This window comes from Xiphophorus couchianus, chromosome 5, assembly GCF_001444195.1.
Source record: "Xiphophorus couchianus chromosome 5, X_couchianus-1.0, whole genome shotgun sequence".
NCBI lineage: Eukaryota > Metazoa > Chordata > Actinopteri > Cyprinodontiformes > Poeciliidae > Xiphophorus > Xiphophorus couchianus.
In genome coordinates, this window is record NC_040232.1 from 9,755,376 (window position 1) to 9,777,126 (window position 21,751).

The 21,751-nt window shown below is 39.0% G+C and overlaps 1 protein-coding gene across 1 annotated transcript in view; it reads right to left on the reverse strand.

Annotated features, from left to right (window-relative positions):
• Positions 1–5,378: 5,378 nt before the first annotated feature.
• Positions 5,379–21,751, reverse strand: part of prr36a (proline rich 36a) — a 31,419-nt gene continuing 15,046 nt past the window's right edge. Inside the window, exons 4-8 of the mRNA XM_028018473.1 lie at positions 14,384–14,562; positions 12,067–13,826; positions 10,298–10,916; positions 5,991–6,316; positions 5,379–5,837 (exon numbers count right to left, since the gene is read on the reverse strand). Of these exons, the coding sequence (XP_027874274.1) occupies positions 5,379–5,837; positions 5,991–6,316; positions 10,298–10,916; positions 12,067–13,826; positions 14,384–14,562 (3,343 nt within the window). The remainder of the gene's footprint in view (positions 5,838–5,990; positions 6,317–10,297; positions 10,917–12,066; positions 13,827–14,383; positions 14,563–21,751) is intronic.

Here is a 21,751-nt window from a genome sequence, read left to right on the forward strand (position 1 = left end):
ACAAAATCAAGAGCCGCAAATGTAACAAAACCTTCACAAAAAAAAAAAGTTTTTCATGAATGAAAATTTGTCATTTTTAAACTTCCCCGTTTTATTTCTGTGTTTAGATTTTAAAATAAAAACATTTGCAAAAAATAAGGTGGAAACATTTCCTTATGTAAGATGTTGAAATTTTAAGTGGAAAAGTCTTTTAGTGGAACTAATACTTTTTAATCGATCTAAAGATGAACTTAAAACTTTTGGTAAGTATCTACTTCAGGAAACTTGTTGCCATTTTTAAAGATCCTGATTTTATTTCTGTTTTTAGAGCTTAAAATAAATAAAGACAAAACATTTGCAGAAAAGAAACTTCTGGAAACATGATTTCCAACTTACTGACAGAAATAATAGATCTAAAACAATATCACAATATTTTAGTGCCATTCTGTTGTGGATTCAATTTATTACATAAAAAAACTGTAATCATAATTTATTAAATGTATTTTTAAAACGTAGGTTGATTTTTAAAAATCAATGGAAGCCAGATTTTTAAAGAGCCACTGAAGGTCTAAAAGCGCTGTAGGTTGCAGACATTAGTGACATTATCCCCAGAGGGAAAAAGGAAAGAAAGCTGGAAATAGTTTTTGTCCAGTTAAAGTCAAATCAGTGAATTTCTAGACTGATTGACCAATTAAAAAGTTCCACGTTTAACATGAGCACAGACTGACAGACACGCAACAGGACAGTCCAACATGAAGAGATAAACCGCCGCACAGGCCATGCGCTCTGCAGCTTTTCACAGTTTTAACAACAATCAGAAGACTTGGAAAGTTTCGGCTCATCTTCAGAGCAAAAGCCATAAAAAGGGAAAACAAAAAAACCAGAAATCTGGAAAACTCTTTCCTGAACATGAGGACTGCGTCAAGCTTTTAAACGACGACGAGCCGTTTGTTTGTGCTTTGTTTCCTGAAGAGATCCAAACACTGCAAAAACACAAAATATTCTGACAGTACAAAGTATTTTTGTCTGCTTTCTTGTGCAAATATCTTAGTGTACTTTTAATATAAAACTAAACTGACTTACAAGTTAACAACATTTAAGCAAGATACAGGTGGTTGCAAGGCAGTAATTCCTTAATGTTGATGAAAAAGTACCAGCTCAACTGTTAGATTATTTCACTTATAACATGGAAAAAATATCGTATTATAAGTGAAGTAATCTGCCAGTGGAATTAGTACTTTCTTAAAATTAATATTAAGGAATTATTTACTTAAAACAAACTCCTATATCTTGCTGAAAAGTTACTTGTACGTTGATTTGCACCATGTGCTAAAATCGCCAGGTTGAAAATACTTTTTGTATATTTTTCCAGTTAAAACAGGAAAATAATTTTATTGTGAATTTTTTCCTTTTTACCTGCTCGGAAAGATTAACATGTAATATTTTATATATAAAATATCATTAAAAGGGTCTCAAAGGTGGACAGTTTCCTAAATTGTTGGTTAAGACGTCATGTTTTAGTTTATTCCCAGCAACAAAAATGAGAACAGTCTTTGACAATAGTTTATTTTAATTATTTGATGAAACTAAATCTGTTTTTGAGTAAAAAGTTATTGGGAGATTTGTGACCCTACCTACTATGAACACTAAAATGAAAGCAACAAAAAATAACATGGCTAATAAAAGAAAAACGCTTGTTTTGTACCTAAAACTTTCTACATAAGATGTAAATTTATCATTGAAAATCTCATAAAAAAGAAAAATTCTCCCTCTGTGTCAGCTCATTTTGCTGAAGTACCATTTAAACCATTGATAGGCTTCACCCAGGACCACTCCTAAATACTCAAAGGGGCTTAAACGGCCCCTGGACCGCACTTTTGACACCCCTTCACAAGAAACTAGACAAAAACACTGGTAAGATTTTGGGTTTTTGCAGTGCACCAACTTTCGCTCTGAAAGGTCAAGCTAAGGACGTCTGATCCACCAGAGTTTTCTTTTTCAAACCAGAGCAGCACAATGAAAAATAAAACCTCTCCAAAATTAACTTTAAATTGCATTTATACAGCGACAGATCTGAAAACAGAAGAATTAAGGCCTTATCAGAGCCGTGCTCCAGTGTTTCATCAAAAAGCTAATATGCAGATTGAGATCAAACATTGTTTGTTTTCTTTAATCTAAAAAATAATCTACACCAGTGGGTTGTGATCAACAGGAAGTCCCTTATACCCGCCTGATTTGGTCTGATATATTTAGATATATTTAAACAACTTCAAGAGTTTAAGTGCAATCTGCTACAAGACCAGTAAACTAAGGATTCAAACAGTCTCGCCTTTCATTTGATGAGGAACCGAACCGGTTAGCTCGGTTCGGTCGTATCCAGTGTCCAGTGTTGATGAGCAACACCTTCCTATTGTGATCTCACAACCCGATGAGGCATCCAGTGAGAAAACGAGCGAGTGGCGCCACGATGCGTTCGTGCGCGCTCATATTTCTGAGTGAAACATGAAGCCCGATGAGTTGGACACTAAGCAGAGGCAGTTTGTGGAGCTGAAGAAATCACTTTTAGAGCAGAGTTTCAGTCTGTTCACATCAAATATGAAGCTTTCAATTAAAAAAATGAACCCAAACTTAACTGATTTTTATATCCTGAAATCTGCCAACAATTATGCCTCTTTTTCCAGAGCTGAATCACCACCTACACTGCAAAAACACAAAGTCTTACCAAATGTTTTTGGTCCAGTTTCTAATGCAAATATCTCAGAACACAGGAAACAAGACAAAACTATCAAGTAACTTCACAGCAAGATATAAGAGCTTGTTTTAAATAATTAATTCCTTTAATATTGATGGAAAAAGTTCTAGTTCCACTTATAACATGGGGAAATGTTTTGTATAAGTGAAATAATCTAATGGAACTAATACTTTTTCATCAATATTAAGGAATTATTGACTTAAAACAAACAAACTCCCATATTTTTGATAAGTTACTTGTGAGTTTAGTTTTGTCTTATTCCAAGTTTACTAATATATTTGCACTAAACACCAGACCAGAGTACTTGGTAATATTTTGTGTTTTTGCAGTTTAAGAGCCTTTATTGGGTGTAAGAAAACCCCAATCCCATCCACATTGGGCCTAATCCAGGATTAGCTCACAGCAGCTGAACGCGCCGCTGCTTTAACAGGTGTTGTGGCGTTTACGATGCCTTTAAGTGCCTTCATAAATATACACAAATGTTTGGATTGGAAGCTCTCAACAGGCAGAAGGTGATTAAAAAAAAGGGACAGATTTAATTTTTTAGTGTATAATTAACTTATACAATAAATAAAGGCTAAGTAGAAAAATGTTGACACTTTTTTTACTCTTCTGGGTAATTTTTTGCTGAATTAAAGTCAGATTTTCTCTCAGGCAGAGTCTGGTCTCCAGTTTTTTGTAAAGGTATGCAGCATTTTTCACCGTCAAAACCTTTAAATCCAAACAGCGACAAAATGAACACTTGTTATTCACTGCAAAAACACAAAATCTGAATCTGTTTTGTCTCGTTTCTAGTGCAAACATTTCATTAAACTTGTAATAAGACAAATATAACTTTCAAGTAACTTCAGCAAGCTTGTTTTAAGTTAGTAATTCTTGAATATTTAATCTATTCCACTGGCAGATTACCTAACCTACGATGTGAGAAAATTGTCTTGTTACAAGTGAAAAAATCCGCCGGCAGAATTAGTACTTTTTATAAATATTCAAGAATTATTGACTATAGATTGCTAAAAAGTTACTTGTTATTTTTGTCTTATTTGAAGTGTCAAACTGCATTTGCCCCAGAAATTAGATCAGGAATCTGCAACATTTACAACCTTGAGCCAAATTTACCTTTAGTTCAACTAAATAAGAGCTGCAAATATTGCATGATCTTAAAAAGAAAGAAAGAAAAAAAACTTGAAACTTTTTAGAAATATCCACTTCAGAAAATTTGTAATTTAAAAGAAACTTCATTCTATGTTTGTTTTTAGATTTTAAATTAAAAAGAGAAAAAGGAAGACCGGTACGTTTCCTTCTATGGGATTGTTAAATTTATGGAAAATGAAAAACAAAACATGATTTCCAACTTAAAAAAATAGTACATCTAAAACGATCGCTGGTGTTTTTAGTGTCATTATGTTGTGGAAAATGAATTTACTGGTACTACATGAAAACAGCTGTTTAAACCAACATTTGTGATTAATTTTATATTTTAAATCATTAGTTGGTTCTTTATTAATTTAAGAGATTTATTAAGAGCCATTGTTGAAGGTCCAAAGTTGCAGACGCCTGAACTAGACAAATACTGGGTAAGATTTTGTTTTTTGCAGTGTGTGTACTCCACAACTACCCCTTAAAGCTGCAGTATGTAACTTTTATTTTAAAAAAAGAAAGAAAACGGTTTTTTTGTTACATATTTGTTAAAACTTTCACTATGTCGTGATGCTGCTTTTCCTTCTCCCAATGCTAACTAGAGACAACCAGTCAGAGTCAAGTGCAGGGTCTTAGTGCTGTCAATCAAGCTTGTGTACGTGCTGTTTACATTCTCCCCCTTTCTCTCTGTTATGCTACAGTTGGTTCACCACAACAAATCCTGTCATGAATGCTCAGACTGGTGGATAAACGATTTTCCTGGAATGTTAAGTTGTTTCCGCACCTTTAGCACATTTAGCAGCACACACATCAAGTAGATTGACAGCGCTAGGACCCTCCTAATGGCTCTGATTGGCTGATTTTGACCAGGAGCAGTGCATTTCTTCAGACAATTGTAGCTAAGGAAGGAGCTAGATTAATTCTCACAGATTATCCATCTCATGACATATCGTCACCGCATGTGGATCGTTTAAAATGTAAAGACTTTTCTACATTCTTATTGAAACTGTCACCATGTCGTGAAACGGATAATCTAAAACGAAAAAAAAAAAAATTTTTTTAGCTTCTCTGCTAGAATCGAATCATAGCTAGGAGGATGGTATTAGCGCCGTCAATCAATTTGTGTATGCCGTGCTGAATAAACTAATGGTGAGAAACAACATTCCAGAAAAAACGGTCATCTACCAACATCGGTGGCCATGCTAACTAGCCTTAGCTAGTCTAATCCCCTGTTACTCTCTGCTACGCTACAACTAGCACAGCCTGTCATGAATGCTCAGGCTAGTTAGCATGGCCACCGATGATGGCAGATAAACATTTTTCTGCAAGGGTAAGTTGTTTCTCAATGAGCAATAAAGACATGAGGATGGTGGACAGCGCTAAGACCCTCCTCCTGGCTCTGACTGGTTGTTTTTTCCACAGATTATCCATCTCATATTTCACCATCATGACGTCTGAATAGGTTTAATAAATATGTAAACATTCTTTCTAAAAGTTACACACTGTAGCCTCAGTGATGCGTCTCCAGCTCCACCACCGTCCACTCGCCCTGCGGCGAGCTGCCGGTGGCCTCAGGGGAGAAGCTGCTGACGGAGGTGACGGTGGCGGACTGAGGGGTGAGCGGGGGCAGCAGACTGGGCCAGAGGCTGCTCTCCAGGGGGCTCAGGGTGCCCCCCGCCCCTCCAGGCAGCAGCAGCAGGGAGGAGCACCCGTCCCCGTTGAGCAGCAGCGTCTGGTTGATCAGTTGCTGGACGATGTCCACCTTCTTCCCCCAGTCCAAATCGAGGGGCGGCGGTCGCTCCGGAGACGGTCGGTCAGAGTCGCAGCTGGGACACATCTGTTGGTGTGGATCCGGTTCAGGTTGGGTCGGGTCTGGATCCGGGTTCTGCTCCAGCGTTTCTTCGTCTTCGCTGCTCTCCAAAGCTTCATATATGGTGCACAGTCCAGACGAAGGGGACAGCAGTGCAGTCTGGGATTTGTTGGACTGCTGCAGCTCTTGCTGCCACTGCATTATCTGCTGCCTCTGCTGCAGCTCCTGCTGTTGCTGCTGCAGCTGCCGCTCCAGACCTCTCCTCTGCTGCAGCTCCTCCTCTTCCTCCTTCTTCCTCCTCTCCTCATCTGCCTTATTCCTCTTTATTTCTTCTTCTGCCTCGTCTTTCTTCTTCCTCTGCTCCTCCTCCACCCTCCTCTTCCTCTCCTGCTCGGCCTCCTCCAGCGGCCGGCTCTGCTGCGCCCGGCGCTGCTGCAGCTCCTGCAGCTGCCTCTGGTGCTGCTCCAGCCTGCGGAGCTGCGGGCTCAGCGCCTGCTGCCCGAGGCTCCGGGGCGGCAGGTCGGTGCAGGTCAGCTTGGGTGAAGCGGCGGCGCTGATGACGGGTTTGACGAGGTCGCAGAAAGTTCTGGGGTAGGACGAGTGATCGCGGCGGTGAGGGTGTGGGATCGCCGCAAAGCCTGTTAGTGGCAGGAAGCAGAAAACGCCTCAGAGACGGAACTCAATGACAGAAAAATGTGTTATCAGTAATCCAATTCAAAAAGTCAAACTCTTTCATAACAGGGAGCAAAATGTTTGTTAGTGAGACGGTGAATTCTGAAATTCACCATCTCAGAAAAGTCTATATAACAATACACTGCAAAAACAAACAAAAAATCTTAGTCTGGTTGATATTACAATTATTTTAGTATACTTAAATTAAGACAAAAACATAAAAGTTTGTCAGCAAAATATAAAAAGTTTGTCAGCAAAATATAAGAACTTTATTATTGAAAACAGTTTTTAAAAATACTAGCCATCAGAGTATTTAAATTAAAATAAGAAAAATATCTTCTTATAAGTTAAATAATCTGTCAGTGGAACTAGTAATTTTGAAAATAAATATTCAAGGTCAAAACAAGCTCTAAAATATTACTGAAAACTTACCTTGAAGTTATTTTTATTCTAAATCAAGTGGACTCAAATGTTTTCAGAACAAACTAGACAAAATACTTGGAAAAAGTTTGTATTTTTGCAGTGCAGGGACAATGAGTCAAACACTCAAAATGCAAAACCTTACCAAGTCTTTTTGTCTAGTTTCTAGTGCAAATATGTTAGTACACTTGAATTAGGACAAAAATAAGTTCAAAATAATAAGATATAAGAGCTTATTTTAAGGGAATAATTTCTTTATTTCACTTTGACCTTTTGTAAGTGTTATAAGTGAAATAATCTTCCAATGGAAAAAGTACGTTTTCATCAATATTGTTAGTTTTGTCTTATTTCAAGTGTACTCAGATATTTACACTAGAAACTAGACAAATGGTTAGGATTGTGCTTTTGCAGTGTGCACATGGTTCTTTACACTGCAAAAACTCAAATATATTTGTACAATTGAAATATGCGTTTCACTTTTTGAACTAAATTGCTGAAATAAATTATTCATACTGTAGAGAAACATCTGTTGAGCAGCATAGAGACAGACCACAGCTGTGTGAGGAGGAGCAGAAGAATGCACTGCAAAAAAATATATATATCACCAAGAATTCTTGTCTAGTTTCCAGTGCAAATATGTTTAAAATAAGACAAAAATAACTTGAGCTTCAGCTGGATAAATATGTTTAAGTCGACAATTCTTTAATATAGACAAAAAAGTATTAGAACCACTAGTAGATTTTTCAAAAGTCTGCCAGTACTTTACCTATATTAGATCTTTTTTCTTTTACAGAAAAAAAAAGCTTATCTTGCTGGAATGTAACTTCTGTCTTACTTTAGATGTAGTAATATATTTGCAGATGAAACTAGACAAAAATACTTGGTAATATTTTGTGTTTTTGCAATGTGAAATAAAGAAGGGTGGTCCTCATACCAGAGGAATAGTGAAAGGATTGTGAAGCCAAGCTCAAGAGTTTTTCCAGTTGCCTACAGCCCGGAAACAACCAGCAGTAAGCCGTATTGGTTTTTTTTTAAATAAACTTATATGAACAGAAAACTGTATTTTTGTGCAGCAGTGACAGAACAAGCTCATTATTTATACAGAGACAAAGTGAGGTGATTGGGGGGGGGGTCCAAGTGTTGGGGAAATTTGTGCATAGAGCAAAAGTGCAAACCCATTTTCTTTTCTCAGAAATGAGACCCAGAAAAGAAAGACTTTAGTGCAAAAAAAAGAAAAAAGAAGCCGATCTTCCTGTATATGCAATCAGCCCGGTGAGACATGGACACCCACAGAGACGCTCTCAACCAGCTCAACAACAAATCACCCGTGTATAAAGTTCAGTTAGTCCACCTTCGATGCATGCAAAAGCTCCCCCATGCATTTACAGACATACAGGGAAGCACAAACAGCTTGGCTTTAGCTGGGAAACATTCACAGCTGGATTTCATTTCTACACAAGGAGCCCCAGAGCCGAGCTATTTGGCTGACCCTGAATGCATCATCCCATAAACATGAGGTGCAACTCATTGTGCAGCGGTGACATGCAGAAGCTCAGTGCAGCAAAACCCCCCAAACAAACAAACCAACAAGGAGGCATAACAGCAACAGACCCGAAGGGAGGGAAATTACAGTTCTTGAGTTCTGTAACGTAGCCGGGTGGTTCCCGAGGCGACCCGGTCCGGTGGAGCGAAGGGTCAGCTGCGTTCTTCTGGTCGAGTTCACAGATCGATGGCGTCTTTGTTGTGGTCAACGGTTTTGATCTTCAAGGTTTTACAGGAAAGTCACAACTTGTGGAAACGAACATGAATACAAGTCGACATGCAGCAGCATTTGTTCAAGACGTTTTATTCAGCAGAGGATATTTTAATTTATTTATTGTAGAAATGCTTTTTAGTATTTTATAAAGAAAACCGTTCAGGCACCAACAGGTGAAGAGTTTTGACTTTGGGGGATTTTCATGTAGAAAATGCCAAACCAAATATTTAACTTAACCTAATCGGTTTAGATTCTGTAAAAATCACCTATTGCTTCACTGTACTGAAGAGTACAAGTACAAGTTAAGAAGAGATGAACTTTTCACATGTTAGACGCATCAAACAATGATCAAGCATAAACTAAAGGAATGCCGTTATGGCATTTTAGGAAATAAAGTTTACATTTTTATTTAAAGGAACTGAGTTGTTCATTTGAATATTTTAATGTGTTTCTAATATTGTAGAAAAAGGCTTAAATGTAAATGTGACTACACACTGCTGGTCAGCTGGCTGATATGCCACTGCATTTTCCCCCTCGCAAGACCAAAATACGTGGTTTTTAGTGAACAATGACGTAGAAAATAACTTATTAAAAGGGTAAGAATGTTTTAAAGACTGAAGAAAGAAAACTTTAAGTAGCAGGAACAATTGTTGCTTTTATGCTTTAATTCAAGGGTGTCCAAAGTGTGGCCCGGGGGCCATTTGCAGCCCCTGAGCTGATTTATGTGGTCCCAATTGCAAGCTAAACAAAACACACATCTGGCCCGCCAGCACAGAAGGCTGATGCAGATAGACTTTTTGTATAATTAAAGAATAATTATTAACTTTAAATGTTCTTACAATCATCTTTGTTTATTAAAACCAAATTGGCTGCAGAATTTGCAAACTGTGGATCTTAATTTGAATTAGACAAATGTGCAAAACCTCTTTTTTCAGTTTTGGATTTACAATACAAAAGAAATGTGACATGTGTGTTTAAAAATTATCTCATTTTCACTTTTTAATATTTCATTTTGTCCTGCAAGTACTTTTAAGTTAAATAATAAATAAAAGCATGTAATTATTTTAAAGATTTGGTTCTGAAATACTTTGACTTTGTTGTATTTTCACTTCATTAACAAACCTCTATGATCCCACATGAACAAATTCATGCAGTGCAATTTGCTCATTTCAATAACGGTACAGTAAGAATACATGATGGTAAAAAAATCTAATCTTTATTTAAAGCTTTAATGTTCATTATTCCAAAGGAAAAGGAGGGAAGAAGTTGATACAATCATAAGTGCAAAAAGACTTAGTTAAAGAAAAGTACCTATGTCTAGTAAGAGCAGCTTCAAAACAGCAAACAGTCTCATTAGTTCTGCTTATTAAAAAACGTACAATGATAAATGTGCATGGAAACGTGTTAAACAATTCATTCCACAGTTGTTTTGATATGTTTTCACTGTAAACAGATGAGTCACATACATGCAACATGATTCTGCATCAGATAAAACAGACACCAAAAACCCAGCGCACGTCGATTAAAGGTAGACGCACCAAGCTATTGCACATACAGGAGTTACTTAAGACAAATGCTCCGAGTTTAAATATGACAGAGGAAGTGCCAATGCGGTCTGCGTTTTCCTTTTTTTTTGCTCTCTGATTTTCATCGATTCAGGTTTGAATACATCCACCCCCAGAGGTTTATACAGACAGGAACTATCACTACGGTGAAGAGAGGAAGCTGAGGGGTCAAAGGTGAGTTAGCGAGCTCTGCTACTATACATTACCTGCAAAAGAGTCCTCAGTCTTTTCACAGATAGTCGAATAGTACGGGGGCTGGATGTCTTCTGCGATTTCCTCCGGCTTTGCTGTGGCATCTTCAGACCCAGGCAGTTCCGTCTCGACACGCTCGGCCGCCTCCGCTTCCTGCTGCTTCCCACACTCGATGTACTCGGCGGCGCAGCGCTGCGCGTCAGGCTCCGGGTTGAGGCACGGCTCCTTGGCCTCCTCCGAAAGCTCCTCCAGGGAGAAGATGCCGGGGCTCTTGATGCAGCTCTCGCCGGTGGACTGGGCGTTGGAGTTGGAAGCTGTGGTTACAGAGTCGAAGTTGTAGGACGCCAGTGAAGCCGCTGAAGGTGGAGTGGCTTCGTCGGCGAGGAAACTTTCCACCTCCTCTCCCTCTTCCACGGTGGACAGGCAGCGCTGGGGCAGCGGAGACTGCATGTCGAAAGTCAGGTTGGAGACTGGCGGGCACTTCAGCGATTCGTCCAGCTGAGCTTCTCCCTCCGTGTCGCTCGCCTCATCTTCCGTTACAGAGGAAGAGGAGGGGTTGGACGTTGGCGCCGTCGAGGGGCCGCCAAGAACTTCGTCAGCAGGCAGAGTTTCAGGTTCAGCCTCTTCCTCCTCCTAGGGATGCAAGTTATCGATTACTTAAAGAATCCTGACTTCACTTAATTGATAAGTTTTATTAAAGAGTCTTCTTTTGTACAAAGAAAGTTTACTGTCTTTCCAATAACATGAAGGGTTAAGATGAAGTTTTAACAACAGGTGCATCGATTACAGTTTTTTGGCTGATCTTTAAAAAGCTTGGCCTGCTGACTCTGATTTTGGCCGGTACCATTTTTTACATTTTTTTTTTGTCTGAAATGTTGTTACATATAGCAAGAAATGTTGGGAACAGTTGTTAACTGCAAACGTACTGATGCATGACCTGGTGGGCGGGTCTCTTAGTCAAACCTCTCCAACGGGAGAGCAGACGAGGACAGTGGATAATTTTTAGACCTTTGCTGACATCGATAAGATCAATAGATAAAATTAGCTTCACCTGAAGGCATCGGCCTATCATCAGTCTCCCAAAATTGAGGAAATTGGCAACGATAAATCTGCACCTCTAGATTTTACATCATTTTGTGTCAGGTATATAAAACACTGACTGAAAAAAAAAGAACATTGTGGTTCTCACATTAAACTTAGACATATTTATAAAATGTAACAAAACGAGCATCTCTTAGCCTACTGAATGGAAAAATTAAAGTTGGAAAAATGTGAAACAATTGCCCATGAACAGAAATATTCATATAGAAGTACAGTCTTTGTGTTTGAAATAAAAGAATGTTAAATATGGCGACCGCCCTCAAAAATCAACTTTGCTAATAGGCACATTTTGTTTCCATAATGTTAAATTTTTTTTTGTATTACGTCAGCTGCATTTTCGTCATCATACAAGTAAATTTTAAATTATAAGTTGCTCTGCCATAAAGCTGGGCTGAATGAGTGATATTAAGGTAATAACTTAATGAGCTTGTGAAGTGTTTGTATTTAAAAAAAAAAAAAAAAAACCGCATAAAGTGCATTTTATATCCCAAACCGGACTCTGTTTTGACCGTTTCTCTATCCCCGCCATCTTTGATTCTCCATCAGCTGGCTCTGCTTAACGATCAACAGCGGTGCCTTGTGAGGCCAAACTACAACACTGAAAGAATGTCTAAACGGACGTTATTAGTAAATCGATTTTAACAAATTTTAATCTAAAACAGTTAATCAACAACATCCCTACCTCCTCCTCCTGCTGCTCTCCTCTCTCCGCCTGAGCATCCTGGCAGTCTCCGTCCGGCTGTGAGGAATGTGCCGAAGTTTCAAAAACGTGAGCTGGGAGCTTCCCTTCCTGCTTCCGGTCACCCTGGTCTCCAGGTAGGGCCGTTTCCGGGGCTGGACCCGCTGGTTCCACGTTCTGAGGTTCATTTGGCAACGATGAATGATGGCAGACATCTTGTCGTTCCAGAGCAGAAGGTGCAGATCCGACGTCCAGCCAGGTCTGCGCTGCGGATTGAGCTAAAGCGTCGCAGTTTGCAGAGGCTTTAGATTCTCCTGGAATGTATGATTGCGGCGGTTCTTCCCACGGAGAAGCGAACGGGTTGGGTTGGTCCCACTGGGCCGCTGGGGCGGAGGGCAGCACCGGTGGTGGCGGCAGCGGCTGCAGAACTCGGTTCAAGTTATCCAAGTTATCCTCGGCAAAGTCATCCTCATCCGCGTTTCCGTAGCTTTCCAGTCCACTCTCAGTCACGCCTTCGCTCGCCATCTCCACGTCATCATCGTCCTCATCTTCGTCCACGTCGTTGTCATGCCTCAGTCTGCGCGGCTCGTCGGTCCGCTCCGAGCCCACTTCCATGTCGCACACCCGGTCGCTGTCGTCCTCATCTTCGTCTTCGTTGGCGGGAATGTCGGGAACCTTCTCGAAGTCGGGGGAACCCACCGAGGCCAACTCTATGTCGATGGCTCCTTTGAGGCTGCCGTCTCCGAGGTCGTCCGTGCTCTCCGTGCCCTCCAGGACGCCGGGTGCGCTCAGCTCCGACGCTCCCTGCTGGCTCCCGCTCACATCCTCGGAGTCCAATTCCGAGAGCAAGGCACCTCCGGCTTTCCAGGCGGCCCTGCCGACTGGCCCGCCTGACCCGGGACGGGACTCTTCAGTCGGCTGTGTGGTTCCGCTCATTTCCGACACAGACACCAACTGGCTTCCCTCGCGCTCCTCCTCATCTTCCTCTTCATTTAGATTAATAATAGCAGCCTCCGTCTGTGCAGCGGTGCTTGGTTCTGTTGGGTTGACCGCAGGTGTAGAGGCGGTTTGATCCGCTTCCTGAGGGAGGCGAGCAGAAGAAGAGGCCACGGTTGGTGATGAAGGCTTGGCTGGGGAAGAGAGCTGCTCTGGCTCAGGAAGTGGCGCGGCACAGTCCTCAGATTGTTCCCGAAAAGGAGGAGATGTTGGTGGCGATGTCGTGTTGATGAGATGGGCCACCTCCTCTGGTTCTGCATCTCTTTGGACCTGGGTTTGGACCTTCTCGACAGCAGAAACTACAGCCGCTGTCGTAACCTCGGTTACGGTGTCTGCTACCTGAACAGATTCAGCTGCTGTCGCTGGAGGAGCTGCAATCTGCGGTTCGGGAAAAGGTATCGCAACTTTCGCAGCTTTCGGTACGAAAGGCGAGACGGTCTGAGTCGGTTTGTTGGTTCCGCGTTTTGCTGCGGGGGTCAAAGGTCTGCCTGCTGGAGAACAGGGTGGAGTTTGGCCAAGCGGCGGTCTGGTCGACAGAGGGAAGCGAACCGTGGCTGCAGGTTTCTTCGCTTGGGTCGGTTTTGCCACGGATTTAACTTTGCCCAGCGATGCTTTAGGTTCGGCTGCCTTGGTTGCCGTTTGAGCAGAGTTTGGTTTCACTGTAGTTGTAGTTCTTGATGTTTCCTTCTTTTTGGCCACAGGTGATGCTGATGGTGTTGTTGGTAGGGGTTTCTTGGCAGCTGCAGCAGAAGGTGGTCGACTAATATCTGGAGTAAAAAAGGCAAAACAATTTTATATTTGCAGAAAAAACATTAACACTGTATATAAATACACGTACAGTTGTTTTATATTAATAAATTGGAAAGCATTAATTTAAATTAATAAGATGGTAAAATATTTTCTTTATTAAGGTGGAACTGTTTGGCCATATTGATCATAGTTACATTTGGAGGAAAAACTGATGCAATGTATGTAAACTTCTGACTTCAAGACATTAAAAGACGTCTCATTATTATGGCATTTCGTAAATAGAAATAATTGTGCTAGTTCTAACTAAACTAAAACAAGATTGGTCTGATTTAACTTTAGACAGAAAACAATTTGCAAGTACAATTATGGTTTACTTAAAAAGTCATTTTTTATGAATGATTCACATTCCCCTCTAGTCATTTAATAGACAAATGGTGATAAATATTTTAAGCTTTTCTTATTTTACCAATTTATTTACTGACTTATTGCAGTATTTTCCCCATTTACCACATAAATCAAAAGCAAATCACTAAAGCAAAGAAAAACCTGCTCCACATGGTAATGACCTTCCCACCTTTATTAGCAGGATTTTTATTCAGCTGTGCTCCTGCACTCCTGCCAGCAGATGGCGCTGCAGTGGCTCTTGAAGAAGCAACTCTTGAAGTTACAGTGGTGGAAATCTTTGTCGTTGATGCAGCAGCCGGCTTTGAAAAGGTGGATGTTGCTCGAGATGTTGAAGGACCTGCAGCAAGCCTGAAAGGAAATAATTTTTTTTTTTTAGAAAGGATGTAACATTTTTTAAAAATGTCCACCTGCAAACTCCAGTGAGATGAAGAATAAAGAGAACTGAAAAAGAAAAACAGGTGAAAGGATAACATCTGAAGTATCATTTTGTCTGAAGTAAATCAAAAGAAAGCAGGTGGAGTAGAAAACATTAACAGGCCTTAAAATCTATCCAGTCCTGAAAAATAATAAAAATCAAACTCTAAGCTTTAGAACTGCATGGAAACGATGCTTTTCACTGCATTTTATTACCAAGTCTGACATCATCGAGTTGCTAAGGTAAATAAAAATAAACTGACCGCTACCAGTTCCAGTCCTCAAAAAGCAGTCCCATATATTTCAGACATTTTCTGGTTTAACGCACCTGATGCAAAGTAATGGTTTATTACTAAGCCTCTGCAAAAGCTGGCACGCTGCGGAGGAAAATGCTGTAACCTATAAAAATTATATTTGCAGTCTTTATTACCTTTTGGCTAAAAGGCTTTAAGACTTTTGTTCTTTGGAGTATAACTCTGAACAGAGTTATTTCTTATTACCATATAAAAAAAAAAGTTATTTGACTTCTTGAAAATGCAACTTTTTAAAATCTATAAATACATCAACAGGAGAGCCAAATGTATTCACTTTTGACGTGCTGGAGGAAACGAACTCTTATTAAAAAAAACACAAATAAAAGTTTTTTGGTAGAACAATTGTCTAGAATTGATTATTTGAATAATTAGTTAATTGGAAAATAGCTCAAAGTTGTAAGCAGAAGTTCAACTTTCCATGGGATATTTGCTGAAAAAAAACAAAACAAACAAAAACAAAAAAAACCCCACACACACACAACAAAAAAGACATTTTGAATATTGTCAGGACTTTTTTGATGCATCCACTCAAAAAAAAAAAACAACAAAAAGGTCCTGTATCCAGGAATGAAAGTTCATTATCAAAAACATTTGTGTCTCATACTGATGAGATTGACTGTCTAGCAAATGTAGGTTGCCCTCTTTTTGAATTAGAAGATGATAAAGAAAAAGTTTCCAGAAAACTTCAACCAACTTTAAACCTTCTCCCATTTGTCATCAGGAAGTAATAGGCCTGCAAGTAATATCCATGGCATCATTTTCCAACCAAGTGCACCAAGTTTGCTTCAGAAATTGAGTGATCAAATCAACGACAATAATCTGCATTACGTTTCCTTTGACTTTGTCCGCTGATGTGGAAGTTGCAGCAGTAATAATCTGGGACAACACTGACTTTTAGCGGGGCAGCATGCCTGCACAGAGATGCCGCTCCCACATTACAATCAACCGTTACAATAACCATTTGTTCCTCCAAGATCAGACAACCACTGTACAGACATGAAGTCAGAGCGGCAGCATGTTCTAATTGGCTCCCATTAGACCGTAGAACCGGACTTTAGTTTGGCCAAAACCGCTCAAAGCCAGTCTGATACGCAGCTGACCTCGGCCTGCAGCCAAGGAAATAGAGAGACAATAAAACAAACTCAATAAGGAAGAAAGAGCTTTAAAGAAAGTGGAACCATTTATGTCCGTCACATTTGATTCTCTTCCGAGAGACAAAACTGTGATATAAAGGGGATGTAAATAAATATAAACGCAATAAAAAGGTAAAGGTGGCATTACTCACTGTAATTAGTGATGCCTTCCTCGAATTCTACCCAAACAAAAATGCATTTACTCTGAACTTAATCTCTCCAGGATGGCAGTTTAGTGCATTTCCAGCTGTTTTTAGAAAATTTGCCCACCAATTGCAAGAAGATCACTCCAAATTTAGACACTATCTGTGTGAGTTGCTCTGTCAGAGAAAGATGCACCAAAGCCATTATAGGTTTTTGAAAATTTCAAGTATGCTTTGTGTAGCAGGAGTACTATTTATCATTTGGACCAGTTTCAATGTGTTCTTGTAAAAGTGAAGACATATATACCCATCAAAGGTCTTGGGGTAAAGAAAAAACGAAAAGTGATTTATGTGCTTTAGCTGCATGTTTGTCTGAATCACTCTTCTCTCCATCAACTCCAAACTGCCCAGAATCCTGCAGCTCAGCTTAGGTGGCACTAAAAAACACGAACACACTCCAATCCCATCATCTCTCCATTGACTTCCCATTTGTTTACTAATTAAAATGGACTTTTAAAACTTTTAATTGGTCTGGCCCAGTCTTCTTATTTAACTGATCTCAGCATTCAAAGAGCCGTAAGGAGCACTGCCAAATACTGCAGTCATTACCTAAAGTAAAAATGTTAGTGTGCTCCCGACTCGACACGTTGAGTAAAGCACACAGGATGTTTTGGGATCAAGATAAAGGCAAAAACATGATCAATAAAAGAAAACCACCTCTGTTGTACTTGATATTGACAATTTTAAGATGATATTTAGTCAAAAAATATCATCATTTTTATTTCCCCCCCCATTGGTGGAAACAAACAAACCAAACGCATCTGTGCTGGTGTGTCCATTTTGTAGTATTTTTTTAAATATGGCCTCAACTCAGTTACACTTTGAAACAGATTCAAAGTCCTTCCAACTTTCAACAGAAAGTGCAACATTAACAGGCGTTTACTGAATTAAGCTAGGCTGCTTCACACAAAAACAGTGGTGTGCACACTTCTGCTAATCTGCTAATAGCAGAGCTAATCTTTCCATTTAGCACCTTAGCTAACTTTGAAAACATTTGGTACACTTTGCTTCCCCTAAACTATTTTTTTTCTGGATAAATTTTAAAGCACTAATTTACAACCTTTCAGTTGAATAAAGGTCAACATCTGGGTTCAATTTGTCAAGCAGTTGGATATTTATAGTCATGCTCTTATTTTGAAGTGGGTGAAAATGCAGCAGTTCCATTTCCTCGACTCAGAGTTTCTTCCCTCCCCCAACTATAATTAAGATATTAATAGATATAATTTCTAAGGGGATTATAGAGCACAAACTAAAATTTATTTATACTGGAGGGTTAGTCTATGAGAGGCAGATTTAATTTGAATTCAAATTAGCTTCAACATTTACTTCTGCCAATTACTTTGTTGGTGAACTGCTTTAGCATTAGCATAGCTAATGTTTATGATTAGTGTTTCAGGGTTAGCGGTAATTAATTAGCGGTGCTAAGCACTACACAACAACACAACCAATGCTGCCACCCTGTTTTTTTGGCATCTGTGGTTTTTATTTATGTTTTGGAACATAAATGGCTGCAATATTTAGTAAAAACAATTATGTTTAAAAAGGAGAAAAACATAAAATGGGGACAACATGAACCATTTGTACATATTTTGATCTGCCAATTTTCTTTACGTGATTGATTTAAAGCTGACTGTATTGTGGCGAAAGAGTGTTGATTATTTTTTATTTCCCCCCCCATTGGTGGAAACAAACAAAACAAAGATTTACTTGAGTCTTGTTGGACGGTTGAAAGCAGAGATCTGCAAGTAAAAATCCTGGTACAATGTAAAAGAAAATTTTAAACTAGAACGACTTAAAACAAAAAAAGTGTTAAGATTTAACCAATAAGAAATCAAATAGTTTAGACTGTCACAAATTGCCACGGTTTTTTAAAATTTTTAGCCCATCATCTCCTTTTACTAAATAGAAACAAGATGGCCGCCACAAAACTAACCCCTGACTTCTGGAAGGACCCTGTTCTTTGGTGAACATGAAGGCAAAGGCATCAAGTTATCGCTTCATGAGGAGAAATCATTCAAAGCCTTAATCTGACTGATGGCAGCGAGGAAAGACTCGCTAATGCCGGCTGTCCGCACGCGGCCTGCGGGTGTTGACTGGCGCTTGTGTTTTAGTATAGATTACATTTCCTGCCAGCAGAAGATTCAAATCATTACAAACCACCACTAAAAGGAACATGATCAGCCTCACACAGTCATCTATGAAACTTTAATGATAAACAGCAGGTCCTGAATGACCAACACTGTTGACAGAAAAAAGTCGTATGATTTGTCAGGTTGAGTGTGTTTACAAGAGATGACACTTCTATTGTTCACAAAACAAAGCTACCACATGAATTTGGTTGCCAATTATTAAACGCAGAAGGAGCATTTTAAAAGCTAAAAACCATTCGTCTGTGACTGCTATGGTTTTTTTACCTACTGGAAGGAAATAAACCAGTTAATTAGTTTTCCAAACTATTAAACGCCTCATAAATTAAAAGCATAAAATATATTTTTTGCTTTGCAAATATACCGTTTTCCCATGGTTCAGTGCATGCTAGATATTCAAGTGTAACGCAGAGCCTTGTTTTGCTTGTAAAGTGTCCAAAACCAGCAGATTTACTCTGTCCTGAGAGCAGCACACATTCTTGACGCTTGTGTGGGTGATCTGTCATCTCCTCCACAAAGACCGAATGCCTAAAGCGGCTCAGTGGAGAGTTCAGAGGAAGCTCTGCAGCCTAGCAGCCGCCAGGCACTCTGGGTTGGCTCTGCAGCCGTCACAGAGCACACTGGACTTCTCACAGGGAGAAACTACATTTTCAGAGAAAATGTAAAACAGAGGAAAAATCCAAAATATACTGCTGTGGTTTGGTTGAATTTACACTGTTCATTAAAAAAAAAAGAACTACTAATGATTAGGGCTGCAGCTAATTATTGTAATAATTGACTATTCAAGGATATGAAAAATTGGCACTCATTTTTAATACTTAACCTTTTATATGCATGCATTTTTAAAAAATCCAAATAATTGAATTTAACTGCATGGATTTACTGGTATGCTGTAATTATCTAGAAGTATCTGGGTTATAGAGCATTATTATTTTATGTGCGTAGAGTTTGTTAGTGTTAATTTGCATAATCTTTTTCTTTTATTTTCTTATTTACTCCAGTTTAGCATGCATTAGCTTGTGCTATGTTAAGTGTGGAACTGTACTATGTATTTTTGATGAAAAATTGATGAAGTTCAATTCATAAAAAAAAATGCTAATAAATAAATTTTTCTTTCAAATAGGAAATATCTTTGTCTGAAATGCAATGATAGCATTCCTGTAGTGAACGTTTGGTAATTTGTAGCAAAAGATGCATCTGCAGATAAAAACAAAAAATAAAATCATGTTGTAAGATCAAGATGTAAAAAACTTAACCCTTTTCTGCTTCACATAATACTGTGAGGGCTAACATGTTGAAAAGCTACTTAATCGGAGATGTATTTATTTTGCAGAATTTGAAACTCGTGAAGCTACAACTGATATTAGAGAAGTTCTGGGTAAAATATGTACAAAGGATGTTTTTCATCTTAAATACTAAATGTATGCGCTGACTTGTTCTTTCGTGTATATTCTGGTTAATTAATAAACTACTGAACTAGTTGACGATTTCGATAACCGATTGTTCCAGCCCTAATATTGAAGCTGAACTTGATCAGTGTAAACATTTATCACAACAAACATTTAATAACTTCTGTAATTCCAATACATTATGCTTGTTAGAGTTCAGGGTCTTAAATTGGATTGAAGGAACAAATCAGGATCCATCCATCCAGTTCTACACTTATTAAATCTGAAGTAGGATTTTAGGTTTTGTCCTCCTTCAAATGAATTTCTCAGTTAAAGCAGCTCTGCCCTGCAAGGGAGATTGGAGCGTAGATTGGTTTGTTGTATCAGTCCAATCTAAGGCATGACTGAGACTGATGCAGAGCAAAGTAAAAACAAAGCCCTGAAATATTCAGCTGACTGATGCATGATTGGATGAAAATATTATCTTTTCTAAAGTTCTTTGTTCCTGGAATCCTCTCCATTCAAAAGCACAAACCCCACTGGTTATATATGAACCATCTGGCATAGCAGGTTAAATATGGAACTAAACTGGGGCCATAAAGTTAGAAAAAAGAAACTGAAACTGAGAAAAAAGATTTAAAAGTTGAAAGTAAAATTGTTAAGAAATGGATAATATTTTTTAGATTTAGAGTTTGATACCCTTCCCAGCAGGTTCCTAGTTGATGTGCGCTCCTGAGCAACATAACAACAACAACAACAAAAAATAAAAACAAACTACAAGCTATAGCAGCTGAAGAAAAATAACAAGAAGCCTGGTATTATCAGCAGAGTTCCGCACTACTTGCTAAATGTAGTTTAATTCTGCAACACTTTACTTGACATTTTGTAATTTTCAACACACATTTGAAAATATTCAAGCTTCCAAATACAGATTAAGTAAAGCTCCCCCACCCCGCCGGAAATATTGCATATGCCTCTCTTCATATCTCAGAATCCAACTAACTTCAAGTTTTTTCTCCGACAAAGAGAGATGAAACAGAAACCGGTGCAATAAGTTCACATTTCTGTCTGATATCAAGAAAGAAATTCATGACATCAATAGCAAGGATTACCGAGGGTGTCTGAGTGACCAAACGGTTCTGATCTGTTCGCTCTTATTCAGATCCCAACTGGAAATTGATTGGCATCAAGCATCATAAATACAAAAACCAGAAATACCATCCTCAAAAAAAAAGAAAAAAGGGCATCAGCTGGAACAGTTTATAATCTTGTCCTTTAACGTCTCTTGTCCAAATACAGTTACCGTTCCTCGTCACAGTCATCTACTTTCCATGTTACAGATCTACGTAGAATGTGTTGTTGAGGAGAACATAATGAGCATTTTTAAAAGACAGCAATGGCTTGAAGGAAAATGGGAATCAAGTGACCCTGTGCTGGGAAGACGGCAGGATTTAATCAAGTTTCAACACAGAACATTACATTCTGTGGAAAACCGACGCTTTAATGTAATAGAAATTACATCTACAAGACAACAAAAAAAACAAATTAAGGAAAACATGCAGCAAACAAAACTATTAAATTTTACAGCCACTTCTAAAAACAACTTCCTGTGTAAAATGGATAAAAAAAACCCAACAGAATTCAAAAAGAAGTCCAAGAGTATTGGCCCACTATGAGGGGTTTTATGATCCAAGTCAACAGCTCTCTGCCCCGGGGAGGTAGGTCTGGTTCTGCCAGGGGGGTTATTAGGGACAAAGCATTGGTTCTTCGGTTTCACATGCTGTGTTAAGGCTCTCTGTCTCAGGTCATTCCTGCTGATGTGACTCATGTAGCTGAAGAGAATCCGATTCATTAAGACTCCAGCAGATGTCCATCACAGGTCTTTTTTTCCATCGCATAAAGACGAAGCATTCATAAAGTCTAGACAATAAAAATGTC